At 31.5% G+C, this 27,628-nt stretch overlaps 1 protein-coding gene across 2 annotated transcripts; it reads left to right on the forward strand.

The window, feature by feature from the left end:
- Window positions 1-27,464, forward strand: LOC125077561 (sensory neuron membrane protein 2-like). Of its 2 annotated transcripts, none has more exons than XM_047689501.1 (11): window positions 1-79; window positions 309-435; window positions 7,427-7,584; window positions 8,452-8,596; window positions 15,502-15,670; window positions 18,714-18,805; window positions 20,995-21,209; window positions 23,774-23,899; window positions 26,022-26,208; window positions 26,704-26,829; window positions 27,226-27,464. In XM_047689501.1, exons 2-11 carry the CDS (start codon window positions 322-324, stop codon window positions 27,454-27,456), a joined length of 1,563 nt encoding a protein of 520 aa, XP_047545457.1. In that variant the 5' UTR covers window positions 1-79; window positions 309-321; the 3' UTR covers window positions 27,457-27,464. The 2 variants fall into 2 exon arrangements, with proteins under 2 accessions (XP_047545457.1, XP_047545455.1); XM_047689499.1 differs by lacking the exon at window positions 1-79 and adding an exon at window positions 85-216.
- Window positions 27,465-27,628: the final 164 nt, after the last annotated feature.

A 27,628-nucleotide genomic window follows, 5' to 3' on the forward strand; every position in this document is an offset into this window, starting at 1 on the left:
TTACACCCGTTAAGCAAGTCTGGCTTTGTATCGGCCATTTGCTTTTATCGGAAAAAAAAGACGAGGAAAAGAACACCACGTGCGTAGAATCTCGTATAATTGTTTACGATTTAACCGCAGTCGGTCACGACTTTAGTTTTAAACAAGACAGAAATCAACTTTTATTCAGCCGTGTCGATACAAAAATTAATATTTTAAGTGACAGATTTTAATAAGGTTGCATTTATTTAAATGTGATTTTTAACGGTTTGTTTAATAATATATACGTGTCAATTTTGTTTTTTGTAAACTTAAACTTTTTTTTTAAGAGCTGTGTTTAATATGTTGGGAAAGAACGCAAAACTGTTTTTTGCTGTGTCAGTGTGTATCCTGATAGCGGCTATAGTACTAGCATCATGGGGTTTCCCGAAGATCGTACATAAACAAATACAAAAGGTATAGTATCATTTGTTTATATACGAAATTATTTGATAAGTTTTATTTAAAAAACAAACAAACATTTCAGTATTATATTATTCGATAAATGGACTTTATATAATGAATACATTAAAAATATTTAAAATAATTGGCACCAAGCACAGTTGCCGGCCGTTATTTTACAGTTAGCCGAAACGTCAATGTTAATATTAAAATAAGAAACGGATAATATGTCCCTTGGTCATCTACATTAATAAAGCAGACATACTTATGAAGCAGGAGTTTATCGTTATTATAAATAATTTTCATGGCGTTTATTATATATGATTTTTCAGAGATTTTTTCTTTTTTAATTTGATAGTATTGTTTAATTATCTGTATTGTCAGAATATTTGAAATTCCTCGATAAATAAAATAGTGAAGAAGGAATAGTTAATAATAATACTAAAACTTATATTTATACCTAACTATAAAAAAAATATAATTGAAATACTCCATAGCTCAACGGTATACGGATGAAAGTCAATGTCGACGCCTAAGGCTATTATCGTAACGATTCCAAATAAAATTTTAAAAACTGTTTTTTTTTTATATATGTATATATAGTAATATGCCATTGATTAAGTTCACGAATAAATTAATTTTATCTAGAGTAATTTTTTTCTCAAAAATGGCATTTACTGTTTTTATGGCCTTTCATACAAATTTCAAATGCTATTTTAGAACTCGATAACCTTCGAGCAGTTCTTAACATATCTCTTTGCATATTAAATATAAGACTAATTATTGTCTATAAAATATTATAAAATCATATAAGATTTATAATAAATGATAATGATGCCCTTAAAAGCCTTATTCCTAGCTGTCGTACCTTGAAGTATTGTATTACAGAAGGTCATATCTTTACCGATTCGCCGTGGACTAAATTACTTATTAAAAACTCATTAATCATATAGTTCCCTTTGAAAATCACTCAAGAGAATTGATTAAAATATAATAGAATATATTGTTGATAAAAGATTTACATGTATGACGTTTGACTTCGTAAATAGTTTTTTTTTTTTTGCCATAATATATTCTTGCTATTTTTACAGTTACTTCATTCAAACCATATATTCAAATATGCTATATTAGAAACTACAACCTACATATATATCTATGCAATATTACGTAGGTGATAAAAAGATGCGATATCTAGACACGCGGTAGCGTGTCAGCCAAGTTCTAGTAGCAGAACTGGCGTGCAGCACCGTGTGTAATATTACACGAACCATTTGGAGCCACTTTTGACCTCCTCATAACTCAAAAACTATTTGACATAAACGAGTCAAAATTGGCTCATATATTGAGACTCGCGAGATACATATGTGTTCCTAATTTCATAAACGCATCTCAAACGGTTATTTAGATATTAACGTCTAAAAATCGTCATTTTTATCACTGACTGACCTATAGATCAAAACTATATCCTACTTCCAGGTGACCTAGAAAGTTCAAATTTGGCATGCAGGTAGATAATTAGGCTAATATAAAGGAAAAAATCTGAAACTGGTAATTTTTTATCTTTTATTATAATTTTTCAATTATTGGGTCTATTAGGAACACTTATATACTTAGTTCCTGTTATAACTGTAATAAAAAAAATAATGTAAGAACCAGCAATCAAAACTTATGACAGCCGATCTTAATGTGGATTTTAAGGTCTTCACGTGAATATATAACAAGTTGAATACCAGCCTTAAGTTTTTTAAATCCAAATATTTCCGTTTTAGTACTTATGAGTATAGCCGACTTTCGTATTTATTACGTTATTAACTAGCATTTAGCGCACATCAATGGTGCAAAATAATTATACTTAAAAAAAAATAATAATAGGCATTTCGGTACATTGGGGACGTCGACAACAGCAATAGCACACGTAAAATAACGATTCAATTTAAACATATTTTAATTTGCGAACTAGAAGTCAAAACTAAGTTACAGATATGAAGTAATGTACATATATGTTCAAAGGAAACAATTCTCTATTTGCTTAGCATATTCTACTACTATACACAAATTACAAGGCCTTCGCTTTGACGGTGCTCTTTTCGACATAGGCTCCTCTATATTAAGTAAAGAGCAGGCTTACGTTGGCCTCTCCAGAGTTAAAACCTTAGATGGAGTACATCTTATCAATTTAGGTCCAAGTCAAATCAAGACACAAGAGAGCTCTATTGTAGAGTACAACCGTCTGCGCACGTTATACCACCCCTACTTGGCCAAATTAAGTATAAACAGAAAACGCGTAAAAAAAATCAGGACACTGAATATGCAATTCACTCGAACATTTCAGAGGTACCTACAAGGAAAATAAGAAAGTATCAAAAAAAGACAATTATACCCCGTAAACGTAGTAAAATAGAATAGCTTAACAAAATCCATTTGGAAATAATTTTGTTATTAATAAGTACCTACTAATAATTTGTATACAAAAAGTAGTGATATCCCATCAAAAACATAAATGTAAAAATGAGAGCCAAGTTAAATATTATGATATATACCTTGGTTGTTGACTTCAACGACAAAAGAAGTGAGATCTAAATTTGTGCCAAGTTAAATAGTCCTTTCTGAAATTTATTTATAACTACATAAAATATCATTTCTTCTTATAACTTGGGATAATATATTGTTGCCTAAGGTCTGACTTGGCTAGTTCTTATATGTTTATAAACACAAATTGTAGTTTGTGTTTAGAATAACAAATTATAACTCAGAACATCTAAGAAGAATGGAGGACAGCTCAGTATTGCTTAGTTAGTGTTAACGTACATTAAGAGCTGCGATGGTCCAGTCACTAGGAAACATGAATCTTAACCAGATATTGCGAGTTCATATCTAGACAAGTACCATTGAATATTTGCATGCTTAATTTGTGTTTATAATTCATTTGTAAAGGCTTAGAACTTACGAAGGCTACAATATAATTCGTATATGAGAACTAGCCAAGTCAGACCTTAGGCAACAATATATTATCCCAAGTTATAAGAAGAAATGATATTTTATGTAGTTATAAATAAATTTCAGAAAGGACTATTTAACTTGGCACAAATTTAGATCTCACTTCTTTTGTCGTTGAAGTCAACAACCAAGGTATATATCATAATATTTAACTTGGCTCTCATTTTTACATTTATGTTTTTGATGGGATACATACTACTATTTTCATACAGGATATATTGAAAAATAGATAGATATTTTAATTTATTAAATGATACATCAATATATTATTGAATTAATGAAAAATACTTAATATTTTTTGTATAAAGTTTTTTTTTTTTAAATAGATAAAGAAAACATGTAAACATGAAAGTGGGGTAATTGATATTAATTTTGAATTTTAGAAATCATATAAAAAACATATGTAGTTACAAATAAATAATAATAATAAAATATTATCAAAATAACAGCTTGGTTGTGCTGTGCACTACTAACAGTTCTTGATTAATATGTATTTATTAATAATACAACACTTTTCCACTTCACAACTTATAATCACTCTTATTTTATTCCCAAAGTTTCGATAACAGCTTCGTCGACGTTTAAAACCGTTGGCTGCCTGGAAGAGATCGCTGTGTAGCGATAAGGTCACCAAAATTGTACGCGTCTTTTATTAAGGCTGGATCTACTTATGCTGAATTTATTTATTTTCACTGTGTGGTGTACAATAAAGTAAAGTAAAATGCCATTTTTCGAATACCATAGATTATTCAAGCTCTCGACCAATGATATGGCGTCATTTCGATGTCTAATGTTATTTATTTGGCTTTTGTCCTCTTGTGATTGGAATAGACTATACGTTAAAACATGTGTTCAAAGTGCTATATTATGTCTGGACTTCATTTTGTCATATACCTAATATGATATCAATTTTTTTGTGATTTTATACACTATATTAATAAATCAGATATGGTCAATGATATATATATTACTATATTAAACTCGAATAAAATCTACATATGTATAAAATACATACATAGCTTAGTGTTCATAAAAGTTAAATCTTACATTTAAAAGTCTTCTAAAACTCTTATGTAATGGTTGGTAGTTTGGTACGATGCCAAAACTTCAAAAGATGTACAGAGATTTCGAACCCAAGCAATATTTGCATAAAATAAGTAAAAAAATAGTGGAACCATTAACACGAGAACAAAACAAAAAAGTGAGGTATATAAATATCTTGTTTATCGAAATTTATTTTTGAATACGTTCTATTTTCTTATTTAATGTGTTCTTTTTTCGAAATTATTTAAATATAAATTGGAGTTCGAAATATAAATTTTGACACGTTGTAATTAATCACGGGCATAATTACGAATTGAAAAATCAAACAATTTACATTGATTAATGATTTATGTTCTGTTATGTAAATAATTTAAAAATAAATAAAAACTCGAGATTTAATCTAAATATATATTAATTATTTCCCGAGTATTTAACTAAATGTAATTAAAAGAATCATTTATATTTACAATTCAAAAAAATCTAATAAATACCTTTGACATTGACTTAATGAATTCTAAATTTTTAAATTAGTGAGAAAATTGCCGTAATAATTATCTTTTGTTCATTTTTTTAACTATGTTTAAAGAATACCAAATCCGTCAAACAACTTTTAGGGTTTCGTACATCCGCTGCCTGTCCGCCTATCGTTATTTTAATAATATAATATTCGATTATCTCAATCACGATTGTTTAGCGTACCAAGCATGTTTTTTATACGTAGTTGGTTTTTGAATATATTGCGTTATATAAAAAAATAATGAAATGTTCCAAAGTTATAATTATAAGAATTTATTTTTATTAACAAATTATGTCAAAGTCAAAGTCAGTCATCTTTATTCTTCATTCGTCAATCTTTATTCAATATAGAAATGTTTTCACTTGCTTATTGATAGTCAAAAATCTACCACTGGTTCTACCATTTCATTTACCAAACCTCGACCGCTTCAGAAACTATTATCACAGCTCTGATTTTATTACATTGGTACTAAGATTTAATCCCGGTTCGGTCCAATTAAAATCTTATTCGGATTATCTATTAATACAATTGTTACCGTCAATGTACGCAATCGTAGGATCGAGGACGTTATGCTCAATTTTGTTGCACCTGTATATACACTGAATCATTCACCATTACAACCGGAATACAGATTATACAAAGCGTTTCTGTTTGATGGTAGAATAACTAATGAATCGATAAAATTATTGAATATAATTACGTAAAAGCATCTAGAATTGAAATTAAAATTGTATGAATTCCATACATAAACGTACAGATGGATGTAATATATATTTATAGACTATGTATCCGTCCTGACTTATTACGAATTTACGTATTTGCTTCCCGATTGTAACGCCATCTACTTGGTTGCAATATATACAAATAATACCATCATCAATTCAAACGAATTCAGTTATATAAACACGTACAGAATATTTATAATTATATATAAGATTACCAACTTCTGCTGATGTTCAGCTTCAGCGTCACAGTTGGGAGTTGGCCAGGATAGCGGCTAACGGGGGCCTGACGTGAGACCTGTGCCTCAGTGAGCGCACTATAACACTCTAACAACATAAACGCCATGACATGGAACCAACTCCAATAGCTTTTTTCCTCCTTATTTAAGAATAAAAACTTTTGTGATTAAATTTTAAAGTTATTGAGTAAAATATTTGGGGGGGCGAGCAAAATCCCTAACTTATGCGCTTGTGATCCTGACCCCAACGTAGCTGATGGTAATAGTTTAAATAAAGTATTCATTTCATACAGAAGGCGATGCATCGCAACGAATATTTAAATATAATATTGTTGAATATAAGATCGTTTATTTTAAAACGCTTTTCGTGTTTCATATGACATTGTTAAGTTTTAAAATAAATGTGCAAATATTACGAGTTGAAACATCTGTATTTGTATAGAGCGTTTTCATATTGCCTTGACAGAGTGACCAGTATTTATATTTTTACAAAATATTACTGTTTGTGAACATACATATATAGGTTTTTAATTTAAAAAAGAACAGGCAGGCAAACGGTTATGTGATCAACACCTTAGACAATAAATGCAATTTACTTTGTGCAAGCCCGTCTGGGTATGTACCACCCACTCATAAGATATTCTACCGCCGAGCAGAAGTACTCAGTATTGTTGTTTCGATTTGAAAAGTGAGTGAGCCAGTGTAACCACAGGCACAAGAGATATAACATCTTAGTTTTAGAATGGTTAACATTTCTCACAGCGCCATTGTCTATGGGCGGTGGTGACCACTAGCCATCAGGTGGCCCATAAGCTCATCCGCTTACTTATACCAAAAAAACTAACATGTTATGTCGCTTCTGAAAAAAATTGTCATATAATAGTTTTATCTACCTACACTTTTAGGTCATGTTACTTTTTTTTTCAAAAGATGTAATCGCTTATATGGCTAACAACCTCACTTATAAGCCTTTTTTATCGGCCGTTTAATTTTTTATGGCTTTTTTTTGTGCCAGTTTATTCTGCCAATGTCACGTGCAATGGCATGTTTATCTTTACAATAATTTTCTGTAAAATCATTAATTTTATTTTTGAAATAAGATAACATTATTTGACACCCCTGTACAACATTTATAAGTAAAACCGTCAATGTTTAAAACTTATCATAGCTTGGATTCTGCAAACGTCGGTCAAAAGTTTTCTTTGAAGTGATTCTTATTAAAAAAAATCTAGAATTCTTTCTTTATGAAAAAGACCGTCTGTATTTAGCGAGCGTATTTATTCATTTTGAAACTGGTCATTTTTTGGTTAACTTCTTTCGCTTCGTATATACCTAAATAAAGATCGGAGAGATAAACAAAATTAATTTTATTTTAATCGTCTTATTATATTTTAATTTCCATGTTTCAGATTTATTAATCTTCTTAAATCTACATTTTTTATGTCATAAATTATAATTAATCAAATATTTAACGTCTATTTTTACAGAACCTGCAGTTACAAAATTCGTCAGCGATGTTTGAAAAATGGCGCGAGCTACCAGTACCCCTGACATTTAAAATTTATGTCTTCAACGTGAGCAATGCTGACGACGTAACCGACGGCGCCAAACCTATATTAAACGAAATTGGTCCCTTTGTCTACAAGTAAGGATATTTTTGTTTGTTCAAATAAAAATAAAATATGTTCAAAATAATTAAGAGTCAATTTGAGTGACGTGAAGTGTCAATAGTATTTTCACTTTCGTCCGGAGTTCACCCGCGTGTTAGCAGTGGTCGTAGGTTTCAGGCATAAAAACCTATGTACTTCCTTGGGATTTAAGCGACACACCAAATTTTACCAAAACCGAATCAATGGTTTAGCCGTGCAAGCGTAATAGACAGTCTTTCCCATTTATAATGTTAGTATAGATAAAGACCATTATTTGCATGGACGTGATAAGGTGACAACGTGTGAAAAACATTGTTAACTTTCAAAATTTTTGACGACCTCCGTGGTCGAGTAGTGTGTACACCGGTTTTCATGGGTACGCCACTCCGAGGTCCCGGGTTCGATTCCCGGCCGAGTCGATGTAGAAAAAGTTCATTACTTTTCTATGTTGTCTTGGGTCTGGGTGTTTGTGGTACCGTCGTTACTTCTGATTTCCATAACATGAGTGATGATGTTGTCCAATATTTATTTATTTAAATATTTATTATCAAAATGAAAGAATATCTATCTAAACAAAATTTAATTTAATTGAAAACTTTTCAAAAAAAGTGATATTTTATCGAACAATATTGGTATTCAGAATTGGAATTATGATGTAAAATTCAAAAGTAAAAAATACACATGCAATATTTAAAATTTGAAGACCTATTACGAAATATTTCAATGTTTATTAGCCGGTTTTGATGGTACGCACTTGACCGAATTCACAAACAATTCGTATGAAAATCAACAAGATTTATCATTTAATAAAAAGTTAAAACTTGCTTTCGTTTATATCCAATGTAAATATTGTCCACTTACAGAGAATATCGAGTTAAACGGATACTGGGTTACGGAGACAACGACACGATCAGATATATGTTGAAAAAAACATTTTATTTCGATCAAGAAGCGTCAGGTAGTCTAAGAGAAGACGAGGAAATCACGGTCATCAATTACTCCTATATGGTAAGTCATTTTATAAAAACATTTATATAAAAATTCTGGAAGAACTATGTAAGTATAGGTCTGTTGACTAACGAAGACCCTCGCCATTTTTCGATACTAATAAAATATACTTAACAAATAATGTAATCTTATTTGTATATAAAATATATACAAATAAGATTACTGTCATTACTCTAAGCTGTCTCACGCATACTAAGAGATCTTATAAGCAAGAGTGTCACTCATACAAAAACACGTTGATTATAATTTAACGAAGGAGCGCGCCTTCTCGAGTGATTAGGTCTATAATCCCCCAAAAAAAATATATTCATTATTTGTTCTATAAATCTGATTTGATATATACATTATTTTTATTTTAAATTAGTAGGCGGCCTAGTAATTTAGCTACCTGATGATAAATAGTCACCACCGACAATTGATATTAACAGTAGTAAGAAATATTAATATTCCCTTGGGAACTATATTATGTCCCTTGTGCCTGTAGTTGCAGATCATTTATACCAAAATACAACGATGCTACGTATTTCTGTTTGGCGGTAGTCTTTAATGGGTACAGAAATCCCTACCACCAAAAAAACGATTGTGTGTGGTATATCTGAAGAATGAGTATGATAGGAAAACGATGAACGTTGGTCATAAAATCATTTATTCCATAGTTGACAGCACATTAAAACATTCGAAATCTACATACTGGCTTCAACAGTGCTAAAAGCTATGAGCAGATCAATATAATATATCAGTAATATATATGTTATTATTCGTCTGTCTTACTTCAGTAAATCAAAACCAATCAACGCAGTCATGCATAAATAAGGGCAGCAAAATATTTGATAGCTCTTCTGCCTTTGTTACTACGCCACCTTTGACCATAGAGGCTTATAATATACTCACAATTTATACTGCCTCATAATTCCAAACTTTAAAAATTTAAATGAATGCGATAAATTCAATATTTTCATTGATAAATTACAATCGGCTGAATCGTCATATTTAACATTTTCAACTTAAGCGAAGTAGCGAGTGACAAACACACAACACAAAAACATAATACATGCACGCGCACGCACACAATAGTAGAGCTATTAGAATAGTAGAATTGAATGGTAATATCTTTGTAATTTTTATGTAATTGCATTGGAATTAATACATTAATTGATATGAATAAATTGATACAAAGAGAAGAGAGAGCGAGTAACCGGCGAGTTTTCAAAAACTTAATCCAGATTGCCTGACACCAGGTGAATTGATGTATCAATAACCTATCAATAAAAGTTTATATAATTCCAAATCGTAACACAGTGACATAAGATATTGCGATAGAATAGCCCACTCAGAAAATGTTGCTTAAAACAGGTGTTACCATAATTTTACAATTAATCTCGTCTTCTGTGTTGACAGATATATCAATTAAATTTATTTTGAATTCAAACTGTTTGCGTTAATCGATAAAATATTTTTGTGGTAACTCAAAAAGTAACAGCGTAGATGAACTTCAAATTATTTTGGATAACAGGACATATTCTAACAATGTATCCAGCTGAATCTAGTTAATTAATTAATTCTGTAACTTTAGTTTTATCAACATTGTAACACAAGCTTAATTCCATTGACGTAATAATAAATATTTTAAGTGCAGGAATTTTTTACCAAAGCATGCTTTAAATGTTTGGATGTAGATATGTAATCTATTTTTTTTTCAAGTTATATAATTACAAGTACAGCTACAAAAACCGTGGGAATTGTTATATAAAGGACTGCGTCAATTACGTATTCCGTCATAATATACATTACACTTTTAATTTTTACAATTAATTTAATTACACAAATGTTAAATATTCTATGTAAATTTACGAGGATAAAATTTTATACCTATTCGGTATGCTAAATTACGATTTTTATAATCAATTAAAGTTTATTTGCTATAAAAGTGACTTTGACATTTGACTCTCTCTCTGTCTTTGAGTTAGGTTTTTAAACATTGCGGTTGCTTTTGTTTTTCTATTGGTATCGTTATAAATGTCGACCAAATATTAAGTCGGTAAGATAATACCATGTCGGTAAAATATTAAGCTTCATCTATCATATATAAGATATAAGTTACACGAAAACTAACAGACGTACAAACGATTATACATACATGTACAATATTACCTATAATAATCAATAATAACATTGCTAATATAAGTATAAATATAGTATAGGGAATTTAATTAACAATGCGAGGTACCTAGGTCAACTTGTCTATGCGAGGTCGTCTAGGTATTTTGTAATAAATTACTAGTGTCATAGAATAAAAGTTTACTGATTCTTAATATTTTATATTTAGTAAATATGAATTCGTTTTAACTTGCTCTTTGCCCATAGACCTCTCCTAGAGTTTTTCATCGTCATTTATATTATAAAAACTGACAATGCTGGCTTTGTCCAGGTGAAATAAGTATCTCATTTACTTCTCGAATTTAGCTCCACCTACCTGGTCTAATCTAAACGATCCATTCAAATAATTTCAAAAAAAATTAAGACATTTTGCAGAAAATTTGAATAAATAAAGATATTATATCATTAGAAAAAATTATTGAAAAGAAATTTAGATTATCCGCTCAGTGGCTGCTCAGACCCATTTAATTCAGACAAATCACCATTTTGTTCTCCGAGGTAATGGAGCTCATTATAAACTGCCAGGTTCTGCGGTACCTAGGAGCATCAGTTGATCAGCGACCGCCAGTACGGTTTCCGTTAGGGTCGCTCAGCCGGTGACATTCTAGTTTACCTGACACATAGGTGGGCGGAAGCAATTGAGTCCAAGGGGAAGAAATTTGCAGAACGCTTGGACATATCGAAAGCCCTAGATTGCATATGGCACTGAGCGCTGCTTTCTTCCAACTTCTTGGCAGATCAGAGCATAAAGATCGTTGTTGACGGTACTTGCTCTAACTTAAAATTCGACAAAATTAAATTTTTCTTCCACAATTGTTATTGACACTTGCGTGAAGGTTTATGGCATAGTACAATTGACATGCGACATGCTGAATGGCGTCAAAAAATATTTTAAAATTGAAACGCATGCAAGGCTACATTTAAATAATGAAAACGACGAGAAAAATTGCAATATAATGGTAATTAAACTGGTGCCCGTTAACGTTGAAGAAGACAAGGATAAGACAAGACAAAATATAATTAATAAGGTGTCGCTTACTTCAGAAATATTACGAAAGTAACTTGATTTAAATTTAGTATCAAGTAAATTGCATTTTTAAAAACTTAAGTTATATATATCATTCATTGTATGTTTAAAAAATATAAATAAAATAAATTAGAAAAATCACGTGCGTATTACCAAATTCCTTTGTAGATAAAAAAGGTATAACAATTTCTTATGTATTTGATTTGTCATGTGATCAACGCTTGAATGGAATATGCCTTTGGCAATCGTTCATTTTTATGGAATCAATTTGTTCTAAATTGCTTCTTTGGTCTTTTGACATGTTTCCACTTTTCACACTAAAATTCTAGACAAAATCCCAACACTTCAACAAGCGACATATTTCTCTAACTGTATAGATTGACCGAAGTTTTTTCACATTTTGTCAACTATAACGAAGCAAAAAAGAGTATGATCCCGTGCAGTTCCTAATCCGCGTATCATTTTTTGATAAATGCGGTTAGTTTCGTCTTACAATGCATGAAATAAGATCTGTGACGTCATATGAAATCCAATATGGCGGATATGCATAACAAAAGATAAGATACAAATATGTCAATTTTAATAATCTTACACTGTAACCATCCATATCAGGAATTTTAGTTTAGCTGTTTTTATATTTTTCTCTTCTTACTGATGGTGGGGATGCGGTATGTCTGGTTGCTGGGATTGGTTGCAATTATCCATGCACATACCATTTTTACTAGCGCAAATGTCGCATTATGGATTTTAGGTCTAAACATAATTTATATGATAAAAAAACAATTGCTAATAAGGAGCTAGACCGATTTAATCCCGGAGGACATGGTTCGTTAAAAATACTCACTAAAATAAATAGTTTTAAGTCTCATATACCGAAAATGTACTAAATATACACCAAAATATTTCTAGCTGGATTTTAGTTCATTGTCAGTATCCCCTATGCTTACAATTAAATTGACCCACCGATTACATCTAAGATTAATTAATTATATCAATTATTAACTTTAACCAATATCACAAACAGTCTAACTTACAGAAACGCTATTCTATAACAAGTGACCTCGCATTTCACTTAACGCCTAACTCCATTAATACGGAATGATAGTAATCTTCAATTATTTTTATATTCAGTGTCTCTTGTCACTTTCTGACATTTGACGTTTGCGTTCTGCGGTTAGTCTCAAGTTTGTTTCTACAGGGTCTCCTAAAAGAATAATTAACTTAAATTAACATATTAGGTAAAAACATTTAACAGCTGTTTTAATAAGTTATTGTTTCATTTAGAACATGTTTATACACGATTGTTAGATATTTACATTGTTTGAGAATATTATTATATTATATGAAATAGTAAATTGGTCAGGTTACTTACATTTGAAGTTAAAAATTAAAAGTAACGATGCAAAATTTACTAAATTGACTATTCGATGATGATTATAATTTAACGTACTTTCATTGAATCGAGATGCATTAGATGTTGTAGCCAGTGTAACAGGCACAAGAGACATGACATATTGGTTGTCAAGCTTGGTGGCGCATTAGCGATGTAAGGAATGTTTCTAAAGCGCGATTTTCTATGGGCAGTGGTGACCACTTACCATCAGGTGGCTCATCTCATCTGTCTAGCAATAATAATAGCTTGTCATGTAATTATTCCCAAACGTTGTTAATTTATTTGAACCGAGACGTCCCAGTGGTTAGAACGCATGCATCTTAACCGATGACTTCGGGTTCAAACCCAGGCATGCACCTCTGAATTTTCATGTGCTTACTTTGTGTTTATAATTCATCTCGTGCTCGATGGTGAAGGAAAACATCGTGAAGAAACCTGCATATGTCCAATTTCAACGAAACTCTGCCACATATGTATTCCACCAACCCGCATTGGAGCAGCCTGATGAAATATGTTCCAAACCTTCTCCTCAAAGGGAGAGGAGGACTTAGCCCAGCAGTGGGAAATTTATAAGCTGCTAATGTAATGTAAATTTTGTTAATTTATTTAATCGTCTGCCATTTAATACATAATATATATCGAAATCAACTTCGTTCCAACTTGATGTTCCAGGGCACCCCTCGTTTTTATATGTATCTTTTATATACTTTACCTAGATTTCGCTACTCACATTAACAAAAAGCCGCCTCACTTCTTTGCAGTTTCACAGATAATAAATGATTAAGAAACACTCAAAAAAGGGAACGGAACTGCTACTCCTTATTACATATAATTTTATAACCTAACGAGGAGTACGGTACACCCGATTGATTGAAACAAGATTAAATTGTACAAACCAATTATAAAACTAAACTGCTCCGTTCAATCTCTTTTTAATGAATAAATATTTATTATTATTAAATATATATATCAACTTGACAAAGACGTACGAATATACGTATACAAAAACTATGATTTATCATCACTAACATTCGTGATCATCCACGTGTTTGGTATAATTATTATGAATACTAATATATTAATTTAAAACGATACAATGTTAAAACATAATATAAAATGTTAATTTAATCTCTATTGTAACGTATAGTAGAATGTCATCATCTAAACATAATCAATAATATATAAATCGATTAAATACAAGCGATGATAATATTATTCACAATAATAATTAATAAAAACAAGATACACGCAACAGGTAATAAGAATTTTATACTTTTTGAACACAGTTCATAGAAGTTTATATAGGCATATTTTACTTCTAAAGATAACAAAGTCGCCGTCATTCAAATCGTCTTTTCGACGAATCCGTTATAAATATGCTAAAACTCTTAATTAAAAGGCTAAATAATCTACTTAACTAGAACATAAACATCATAAGAAAATATACATATATAACACGTAGTAAATATATTGTAAGCCTTATAAAGTAAATACTAACAGTCTGTAAATGCCTCACTACTGGGAAAAGATCTGTTCTTCTATTAAGGAGAAGGTTTGGCATTTGTTGCACCACAGATCAAAAACAGGTAATTCCATAAACACATGAAAAGTAAGTAATACTTGTCGTGAATTAACAATCTTTCAAGTTTTCTTGCCACTGGGGCTAGAAAAAACTTAAACGAAAATTATTTATCTCGAAAATTAATTGCAAACCTTTAAAGTACAAGAACGCAACACATTTATGACTTCGAATAACAGTTGATTATTTATTTCTTATACCGTATCTTGGACTATTAAAATTCATAGTGATTTGAATGTTTTTTCTTTTAATCAAAGGTAAAAAAGCGATATTAATGAATTTAACTAATAAAATAATCCTTTTGAGAACTTTTTTTTATCTCCATAACGTCAAAAATATAACCACAATGTAAAAAATATCTAATATCTTACTATCTTCTTGGTGGTAGGGCTTTGTGCAAGGCCGTCTGGGTAGGTACCACCCACTCATCAGATATTCTACCGCCAAATAACAGTACTCTGTATTGTTATGTTCCGGTTGGAAGGGTAAGTGAGCCAGTGTAATTACAGGCACATATAACATCTTAGTGCCCAAGGTAGGTGGCGCATAGGTGATGTAAGGAATGGTTAATATTTCTTACAGCGCCTTTGTCTATGGGCGGTGGTGACCACTTACCATCAAGTGGCCCATATGCTCATCCGCCAACCAATGCCATAAAAAAGACCGTGCCGTTGTAACCTATTTATAATTTGTATTGTGTCATTTTACGAGGTCAATGAACTGATATTAAATTAATAATTTGTTTCCAGGCAGCTATCTTGACAGTACTAGACATAATGCCGGCAGCTGTTACTCTCGTGAATGGTGCTCTGACATCATTCTTTTCAAATCTGACCGATCCGTTCCTTAGAGTAAAAGCGAAGGATCTTTTCTTTGATGGAATATTTCTAAACTGTGTCGGTGATAATGCAGCTCTGAGTAAGTATCATTAGTGACTCTATTACATTTTATTACAAATATTCACTGTTAATAGGTAATCCATAAGCCATAGCCAATATTGTCAAAGTATATATGTAGGTAGGTATATCGTAAGGGACTAATCAATTTGTGAGGTGGTAGGAAAATCCGCAAACAAAAGTATTCCCCAGGGTATCAGGCAGTCCGTGTACTGTCAGACTTGGTAGTCTTATACTTATCCTTGTTCCCATGCAGCTTATACACTGCGTCGTCAAATTAATAGGATGAGAATACGACAGTACTAGTGATGACTTTATAGCTGATAATATATATTTAATTAAACACCAAGACAATATTTTTTGTTGCATTACGCCGGTACTTCATAAACGTCTCATGCTATACAATTAAGATAACGTAAAAAAAATCATTAACTACCCTTAGAAATAATCCTGTTATTTTATTATTTCCATTTATCATTCTCAAGGTATAAATATTTTCAATAAAAAAAAAACTAAATCGTTTATTAGCAACCAAAGTTATCGCGTTACATACAGAAAAAAAATGAAACCGAAATGATAAACTCTTTCTTCTTCAAACACGAAACGCGCGATGAAACACTTCCAGTCTCCAATATTGCTAAACATGCAATCCCTTCTTAAGTATCTACTAACAATTTCATGAGTAAAACAATATAGACAAACTTTAAACTATTAATACCATATAAATTACATTTGTTTTATTCGTAGTACTGTCTGAATATTAGGTACAATTTTTGAAGAAGCTTAAAATTGTTAAAGTGTATATCGACAATAGTGTCTACAATACGTGGAATCTATAGCCTATTCCAATCGAAGTAGGAGCAAAGATAAACAAACCTTAGAGTAACGCTTTCATGCGATTTGCTAATAGCTTAGCTATACAATGTATTACTATGAGTTTTTGATTAATTTATCTTTATTTATAATATAACACTAGTACATTGAACTACTTATATTAACGCTTATTATACTTCCGAAGTTCCGATACTAGTTTCGTCGACATTCAAAACGTCACGAATGAATCAAGCTCTCGACAAATAATATCGCGTACATTCGCTGTCAAATATTGTTTATTCGGGTTTTGTCCTCTTGTGGTTGGAATAGACTATACGAAATTATTTTTCAATAATTGTAATTAATATAATTTTCAACTTCAATGCTGCAAATATCAAGGTTCCGTGTTCTAAATTCCAATAGCAGTACGTAATGGAAGGCTAGTTTGTTAAAACACCCGTCCCTCAGAATGAACGCAAAACCGTCCCGTATCTTCATCTCTAGTCTATTCAATCGTCTCGGATTTCTGTCTTTTATACGTAACACAAGCCCAAATCCTTACCTCACTTAGTAATAATTTAAAAATATATATAAATTATTATGGTACCAAGAGTTTATGTTTCCACGCTATAAATTGTTTTGATTCAAGTTACCTTTTAAATAAATATTTATTATGGTAATTGAAATGTATCACATCGTACTTTAAGAAACCTTATAAATTACAGGTTATGTAATAAAATCCTTTATGATACACTAATTACTTCCATGAAGACTCTCAAATAATCTAACCAGGTACCGATAAAATTTCTATCTGTTATTTATATATTTTTATAATAACCATATTTATTAAAGGAAAATGTTTGTATCTAAACACAGTAGGTATATGACAACGTCGCTTCCCGCAGGCTGTCTAAGTCCTTTAAGCTACGCAGCAAATTTGATTGCGGTTTCGTCAATAAACAGAGTGATTTCAGAGGAAGGTTACTAATATATATATTTATATATATATATTTCCACATACCATAATATATATATATTCCATATAATAATATATATATTTCCACATACCATATCATCTATATAGATGCATCCTGATAAGTTCGATGAAAGCAGGATATTTGCAATCTTGGAGCTCGTGACTCTCGTGAGCTCGTGGTTACGTGATCCAAGAAAAGTATTTTTTCATCCTCTATAAATTATACTTTAGTAAATAATCCCTCACCTGAGTGATATTCTTACTGTTCTACGACATTAGATCTTAACTATTATATATACGCTATGAAGTTCAGAATCCGATCTGAGATGCAATCAATACAAAGCGATTTTAAAGCGATTGTACATCTTGATGGATCTCATCCTCTTCACGTGTATCCATATCGAATAGATAAACATTATTGCTTGTGTAGTCTTTTAAGCCAGGTAGTCGATATCATATATTCCAAATCAATACCACACTTACAATTAGATCAAAATTTATTATAACTTTTAGTTTACGTAATTATGTTAGTTTCACACGTGTAACGCATATATAAACGTTTTTAAAGAGAAAGTTAACTTTCTAGGACACCAAACGCCTATAAACCTCATAGTAATTACTTAGCTATTGTGCCTAGCGACTGTCCCTCGAAGCGTTAAGATAATTTGCAAATACAATTAATTCTACAAGTCTAGAAATTTCTTCGAACGCTTGCATATTTAGTTTTAATGTCTCCGTCGCCTTTAACAAACAGAGTTAGAAATCTCATTAGTACTCCTCGATGCGTGAACTTCGCTTAAGATTAAGAAGATCTTTTATATTTATATATAATATTTTTATTGGAACTATGCTGCATTAGCAAATCGACCATTTGATAGTAAGGAGTCACCACCACAACAGCCCACAGACATTGACACTGTAATAAATATATATTAACCTTTAAATCACCAAAACGATAGCAAATTTAAGAACAAAGGTATTACGTCCCATGGCTGGCTTACCCTTCAAACCGGTCACAGCAAAACTAACCAACCAAGTGAGGGATATCCAAAGAGTATAACATTCATTAGATTTTAAAGGTGCTCGTCAGAGGCCTGCACTAATTGACCTCTGTCCATTAAATTAAGCAGGTTTTCGCTATATTCTTTAAGTCATCATTCCTCTTGGTTCGAGTTTAACTTATGTTCCTTGTCTTTTAAATGCCTTTTAATGTCGCAGATCCACATACCATATCATTGGATCTATGTACGTTATATTAATACAAAATATTTTTCAGGTTTAGTATGCGGCAAGATAAGGCTAGAGAAACCAACTACGATGAGACCATCTGAAAACAATGATGGATTTTACTTCTCTATGTTTTCACATGTAAGTTTTTAAAGGCGGACTGTCGATCGGGTGAAGTCACTGGATGCGGGTAGCATAAGACCGGCTATCGTGGAGATCTTTGAGCCTTTGTGCAGCAGTGGAAGTCTGCCGGCTGAAATGATGACGATGATGATGATTTAATATTCTTTGTTTTACTCGCTCGTACAGCCCTTGTGCAAATAATATAACAATATATGTGCGACTCGCACAGGTTTCGCACAGGTGCAATTCATTAATAAAGATTCGTATAAATATAACTTATGCCAAGGTATAATATAGTTTTCTACCAGTGAAACAATTTTAAGAATCAGGTCATATGATTATAATATGAAATGATTGATTAACAAAGTATGACACACATTACACAATAGTAAACATTAAGTCCTCAAATATATATAAATATGAATTATAAATAGTTACTGTATTAATCTTGACCGCGTGTAATGGTGGCAGATTGATAGCAACATTTACCCGTTGAATCGCAATTCTGATCCTCTGGGCAAAAAACGAAACAGCCCGCATGTCACCAGTGGAGGCAATAAGGCGAGGTATTCAAGTAGGCTTTTACAGTACCTACTTTTGAATCGTCATTTAACAAACTATTTAAAGTAAAACTACCACCGGTTTGGAATGTAGATTCTACCGAGAAGAACCGGCAAGAAACTCAGTAGTTACTTTTTTTCAACATTTAAAATTATAGTCATGTTAGCTAATTACAATGATATATGTAAATATCAGGCAGGATATATATCCTGCCTGGATTCAAGTAATTCAAGTCAACTAGTATTAACTCCACGATTTTTTATCATCTATATAATCTTGCATCGAATAATATGCCTTCTTTACCAATGTATTTTTTACAAATGATTTGAATTTATGAAACGGCAAGTTAAAAATGTCTGCTCTCTCTATGTTAATAATATTAACATAGATAATTTCATAACATTAGAGAACTTGCTATAAATTATTGTACAGGCGCATGTATTAAATACATATATAGTCTATCTATAATCTGTTCCAACAAAAACAGGAAAAAGCCAAATAAACAACATTTGACAGCAAATTGACGCGATATGATTGGTCGAAAGATCGATTAAATTATGATATTCATTATGATTTGTGAAAAAAATAGCATTTTGAATGTCGACGAAACTGTTATCGGAATTTTGGAAGTAAAATTAACGTGAAAATAAGTAGTTAGTTTTGTATTATAAATAAATAAATATTGATCATAAACTCTTAGTAGTGCACAATATAGCTGAGTTATTAAAAAATCGCATGAAATACGTGAATCTAAGATTTATTTATCTATTCTCCTACTTCCATTGGAATAGGCTATGGGTACGTGGTTATCTTAAGTGAAGTATGTATTTAATTCATTTACGTAAAAAAGATCTGGGTTCAAAAAAGAACAAAGACCACTTCCATAACTGATAAAATTATTTTTGTGTAACGGAGATGAAAAAGAAGTTTCTCAATATTCAATAAAACGGTAAAACTTTTAACATGCGTGGAATAATTTCATTTCAATTTACGGAGGTATTTGAAAAGTTAAATTTACCTTCTGTGTTATACGAAGGGAGTTAGAAAATAATTTCCTTCCTTATTGCACGAATTCAGAAGTACAAATCTTCTTAATAATGTTGTACGTGTTAGGAGTTTGTTCCGTAAAGAAGATTTAATGAGTTTGTTTAACCGTAGTTTAATACAATATTAATATCTTTGAGATAAGTACACAAGCTGTCCGTTTGTATTTTCATAAATTTAAATATGGCGTATCTATAAAAAATCAAGTTTATATAAACTTTTATTTTAAACTGATAACTTTTATTTTAAATTAAACTAATTATTTTTGGATATTTCAATGATATACTCGCCGTGTTTTAATTGATAAGCATATCTTAGATTGTTTGTTTACCTCTTACTGAACCTTATAAAACACAAACATCAAATGCACGTTTTATCCCCCTTGGGAGTGGAGTTTCGTAAAATCCTTAGTTCCTAGCGGATGTTTACACCGTATAAGGAACCAACGTGTCATTTTCAAATTTCATGTTTGTAGCGCCTTGCATTCATTTTCATTACCTCTTTCATTTGATTTATATATTATCTTTAAAAAGGGCAAAAATGTTAAACTTCACTTATTTAATGAATTAAAACGTCAATCCTACAAATAATTTTATTTACAGCTCAACACAACGGAATCTGGCCCGTACGATATGAAACGTGGAATTGAAAATATACACGAGCTAGGTAATATAGTCGCCTACAACAACATGACTACGATGAGCCAGTGGGGTGATCCATACTGCGGTCAGCTCAATGGATCAGACAGTTCGATATTCCCACCGATTGAAGGAAATCCACCCAAACGAATTTATACATATGAACCCGAAGTTTGCAGGTTAGTTTTATAACGCCTTCATTTTTTATATTTATCTATATCAATATTATAAAAGTAGCTCAGTCTGTCCGTCTCTTGCTTTTTCACGACCAAACTACGGAACTTGATGAAATTTTATATCAAGCAAGCTTGAACTCCGAAAAACGACATAGACATTTTATGCCTAACGCCCGACCCCTGTATTTTTTATATTTGCAAAAGGTTAAAAAACAATGTAGGTATATTCCTGTTTTCTGGTTTGAGTTATGTAAGAACCAGTGCAATAACAGGCGAAACCGTAAAATCTTAGACGCTGTGATTGGCGGCGTGTTGACGTGGTAAAAAGTTATTTTTCTTAGTGCGGAAAAGGTGATCAAATTCTATCACTGAGACCATTTGCTAGTCTGTCTTTCCTCAATAAATAAAACATACAACAAGAAGCAATTTTAGGTTATTTATTTTTTTATATTTGCCGCCATCGCAAATATTCGGTTAACTTAAATATTGACTGGCAAAGAACGATATTGCTTAAGGTCGATAAATACATTTTTTTATAAAATATTAAAGCATAGTCTAGTTGTAGTTACTAGAGTTGTTTCAGACGCTTATATATAGCCAATAACAATTATTGTTATTACATTAAAACCTGTGCTATGCTATGATACTAAGAAAACGTACCATGTTATAAACGTTTAACTTAATATATTATTAATATTTATTTATATCTTAGATGAAATCCCCGATTAAACACAGAATCTGGTAGCCGAACGTGACGAAAAATATAGAAAATAATTATGTAATGAGAAAAATCAGTACCATTTGTCACAATAATTTATTATTATTCTTGTTATATATTTATACCTTGTACAAGATAGCTTGATCTTTTTGACAGATGTAAATTTTTCTGATCGATATATCTTTGCAATGACGAACCTATTATTTTCTTAATTTAATGATTTTAAAAATTGTAAAATTATTTAAAAAAATACATGTAATACAAAAGTTCCTAGAGATTCAAGCGTTATCCGAAATTTTTTAGACTTTTTCTATTATATATTATTGCTACAAAGTAAAATTTAAATAGAAACACTGAAAATAATAGACGCTTGTACAATGTTACATCGTTGGAACGGTAGGGACGCGAATAACAGACAGTAACTGCTACAAATATCGATTACAAAAATCCTTATTAAAGATCATTGTTAAGTTATTTTTACGATCAGGGGTCCTTTTGATTGGGGTCTCTTTGGCTAGTGGTTGAGGTCTCCTTAGCTGGTATAACTCTTTTAAAAAAAATAAGTAAAAAATGAAATTCTAATTTGAATTACGCATTCCATCGTTCCATCGACTGTTATATATGTTATATTTTCTGTTTCTCATCACTAGCCCGTCTGTCAAAAAGAACAAGCTGACTTGAAAAGGGTACGTGATATAAATATCGCGATATTTATAATTTTATGATAACTCTTAAGAAATTGATTTAAATCATATAGTATAAAGGACAAATATGTTCTAAATAAATTAATTACTTACATAAAATAGTAGAAAATTATATATATATACGATATATAAAAATCATACCGGTAAAAAGAAAGCTTCGCAAATCAATCATTATTTTAGACCAATATATAAAGACAAAATATAGATATATTTCTTTTAAGTATATATTTATGTGCACATGAGGTGCAACATGCATAATTCAGCCATTAATTTCGTGTATGACTATAACTATTTACGCAGCGTATGCAATGGAAAGATGCACGAATTAGTGGACTTAATATGTAACCTATGATCTTCTGGAAATGTACCTTTCAAATTATGAAAGAATTTCCGAAAAAGGTGCTGTGATTCCGGACTTAATTTCCGTAAGGTCACAAAGACACAAAATTCACGCTCATCGCGTTTTTGTATTATAAAAACATTCGGCATAACAACTCATTTTCTAACTTCATCCGATAAATGGATCCTCATAAAGTAACAAGAAATTACTATATTAAAAATAAATAATATAATATTCGCTATAGCATCATGTAATTGTCACAGATTATTAATGAATTATTGCCGCTGAATCCGCTAACGATAAAATAACGTCAGATAATTATGTAATGGTATCATTATTTTAATGAAAATGCAGTTTCACGTGCGACGAATAATTATAAATTATTAGTAGATACGATAGAAAATTATAATGCAGCTGAATATCGCGTTAAGTTTGGATAATTTCACATGTAGCCCTGCAATTAAATTTCGTATATTGTCTTACGACCTTCTATCATACATAAAGTATTGATTATGTTCATTAAGACATCTAATTATTATTCAATTTATTATAAAGTGAATCCGACATATATTATTGCTGTACCGTTTAAGGGCGTCTTGAGACAGTGCAATTACAGGCACAGCGTATATAACATCTTAGATCCATTGGTAGGCGACGACAGTGATTGTAACAAAGCATTTAGCATTGTGCCATCTCTAGTCCATGTTTAGTCTATGGTACGTTATGTTACATTTGGAAAATGTACATTTGAATCAACAAATATACATAAATATGTAAAATATCACTAAATGTATATTATTTTCAGATCTCTTTACGCGAGTCTGGTTGACAAGCGAGATATTTTCAACATAAGCGCTTATTATTATGAAATAGATGAAATGCTCCTCGCATCTAAGAGTGCAAACCCGGGCAACAAATGCTTCTGTAAAAAGTAAGTAACATTCTTTATTTAAAAATATATATCTGCGAAAATAAACAATCACACACACACACACACAGGCACGCACGCCCACACACGTAAGTATTTGTGAAGGTGATCGAACTCATTATCATCGGAAAGAAACCATTTTTTTCTTCCCTCGTCGAAAAGAAGAAAGATATAAATTCGTCCTTATTTATTATTTGAGCATATTCCTCGATAACTTTGTCCATTTTCCTCCATCAACTTGCCGCTTGTAAAAGAATTTTAAGAATTCTTTTATTATTCGATCGGTTATATCTAGAACGTGCACCCATTATAAGATTGGAAAACTAGTGGATTCGTCACGTGTGCGCGTATAGAGCTTTCCTCCATTATTTAAGACTTTGTCTTGTTTTAACAGCGTGTAGGCATATTGGATAAAAAATAATAATCATGAAACCTGTCTCAAAACTTTGACTTAACTAAAAACATGGATAAAATGTTATTATGAAATAATATTTAGAGAAATCCAATACCTTACTCAGTTACCTTTAAAATCGATGTTCATATATAAACAGTTGACCAACTGCTGGGCTAAGGCTTTATCTCTCCTTATTGTGAAGAAAGTTTGGGGCCTCCTCCACCAAGCTGCTCCAATACGGATTGGTGGATACACATGTGAATGAATTTCATTAAAATTAGACCAATGCAGGTCTCCTCACGAGGTTTTCCTTCACTGTCGAGCACGGGTTGAATTATAAACACAGGAAACTCTCCTGGGTTTTAATCCACAATCATCGGTTGAGATGCACGCATTCTAACTACTGGTCGGCTTAAATCGGCCCTTGGGCATATATGCAGGCAAAATTTCTATAAAATTTATTTGCATTAATGTAATGCGCCCTTCATTTATTGGATATATATTATTATTTTTTTTACTTTAAAACAAACAACAGTAGTTTCATTATGACATTATTTCTGAGTTGAAATAATGTTTGATGAGTAAACAGAAGAGCTCAAAATACGTCTAATAAACTTTCTTACCAAGTTTGAAATTAATTGAAAATAATTTTATATTCAGATTAAAGTGTTAATAAGGTCGTTTTGCGAACTTGTTTTCGAACTTTACGTTAAATTTTGACAAATATTAAGAATTTGATTAATTACTTATTATTAATTATTTTCGTCTGATTCATTAGCTCGGTCCTGGTTTAAATATAGAGCCCTGGTGTCCGAGTGATTAAAACACGAGAATTTTAACTGAACATTGCGGGTTCAATCTCGTGCGAGTATCACAGAGTTTGATTTGATTTATCCCATTCTTTTGGATAAAGGAAAGCTGCATTTGTCGGATCAAATTTTGCAACATTTATTTCTACCTGCTCGCAATCCAGTAACGTGATGCAATGACGTCCAAACCTTCTCCTAGAGAGAAGAGGATATCTTAACCCACTTACCCAGGTACTTACGTATTAACGCCACCGCAGCAAAAAAAAAGGTCTTAAATCCCGTCGCACGATTTTGGGGGGAAAAAGTGTTGTATATGATAGAGGTTTGATCCCTGATTACAACAATACGTGTGTCGTAGTTTCTTTTGCTCATTTCGCAAAAATGTTTAGATTCATAAATTTAATTGCGCAAGCTAGATACAAAATCGACTCTTTAACTCTGAATCAAAATGGTCTTGTCAACTCCTAGAGTGTTTTTTAAGAAAATTAATTTCGAAATTTTTGATAAACAATTTAATTTTAAGATTACAATTCCAATATTTATTTTTGCGAAAATCCCAGAAACTGAGCATCTTAGGTTAAGTTAGTAACTTTATCTATTTAGGCGTATTCGAAGATTTTTTGCTACGGTGGCATTAATACTTGAGCACCGTGACATATTTACATGCAAATCGAGCGATTCTTAAAACAAAAAACATGAAATTTTCAACATACATTTAAAATCGCTCAAAAGCCAACGATTGTCCTAAATCTTTATGTCCTAGATAATGAATGCCAAGAAATGCAGAACCGAAGAGAAAGATTTAGTGCCAATTGTAAATACAAAAATTACGTTTGTACAATAGTATGACCAGTATATTTTTTAAATGCGTGTTCGAATAGCCTGCATTTATTTTACTGATTACATATCACCTTGTCTATAGGGACTGGAGTAGCAGTCACGATGGGTGTCTTCTTATGGGCGTATTAAATCTAAATCCCTGCAAGAATGCCCCAGCAATTGTATCCCTTCCACATTTCTACCTAGCATCAGAAGAATTGCTCGAATATTTTGATGGAGGGATCAGTCCTGATAAAGAAAAGCACAGGAGTTTTGTATACCTTGACGCTGTAAGTATTGTGACTAATATTCTAACTAGAGTTGTTGTTAAACTTTTGATTTTGATTTTATTTAAGCAACAAAAATTGCTTCAATTTTATTTCGTGATATTTTTTTTTTGTTTAACAACAAAAGTTTGTCAACTAAAATCGAATTTATGTAACCAGAGATATTATAGGTAGGTATTGATAGAATATCACTAAGGATAGAATTCGCATATTGGATTGTTACCACAGTGAACATGAACATTAATAAAAATATCACCGATCTTTAGTAAGAACTTGTAATAGTCAAAACTGAAAGGAACACATAGTAGTTTTCTCTTCACTTTACTTTTGACCGCTAAACATAAGAAGAATAAGAAAAAACAGCATACAGATACCGAGAAAAAGAATATCGAACAAAATACAGATATACAGATATTCAATAATTATTAAAAAAATATCAATTTCAAAAGGGATGATTTATGTATTTATAAGGAGTTTAATATATATTATTATTTTTAGACGACCGGTGTTGTCATTAAAGGAACACAACGTCTCCAATTCAACATCGAATTGCGAAACGTCAATGCAATTCCCCAATTGGAATACGTCAAGACTGGACTCTTCCCACTTCTCTGGGTAGAAGAGGTAAATGTTTACTCGCAACTAACGTTACTCACTTATACAACAACAGAATATATTCTTTATAACATCTTAGTTCCCAAGGTCGGTGGCGTATTGGCCACGTAATAATTAATATATATATATACATAAATGTTTTTACCACGCCAATATTTATGGGCATCGGCGCCCACTTACCATTAGGAAACCCATTTATCGAACCACCAACCTATGCCATAAAAAACAGCGGGGCTAGTGATGAGCAATGACCTCCCATTCTCCCTCCTAATCAATCTTCAGAGAAAGACATTGCCATTTAAAAATGATTACCTATTTGAATAAATACCTAAAGTATAGTGATAAAAATGTCAAATTCTAAGTTTATTCTAAACGTGTGTTATTCTACAAGCATTTTCATTCCAGGGCGCAGAAATTTCTGAAGAACTCCAACAAGAGCTTCTCCAATCACACAAAATGCTATCGTATGTAGAGGCTATACGCTGGGCGATACTAGGCTTAGCCGTCATTTTGTGTATAGCAAGTGCTATGTGCGTATCCCGCGCCGGAGGACTAAACCCCTGGCCGAGGAACCACAATAGTGTCAGCTTTATATTAAGACCGGGAAACACCGTTGATATCAATAAAGGTCGCTAAGGGATATGCTTATTTGTTTTCTTTAACCACATTTTCAAACAATTAAAAATATGTAATTAAAAAATGAAATTAACAAATTGTATTTCATGTAACCCAAGGTCAAGTTGCCATTGATTTTTTTTTGTCATAATGCATAGATTAAAAAAACGATGAGTGAAACAGGACAAAATAT

This window comes from Vanessa atalanta, chromosome 4, assembly GCF_905147765.1.
Source record: "Vanessa atalanta chromosome 4, ilVanAtal1.2, whole genome shotgun sequence".
Taxonomy (NCBI): Eukaryota; Metazoa; Arthropoda; class Insecta; order Lepidoptera; family Nymphalidae; genus Vanessa; species Vanessa atalanta.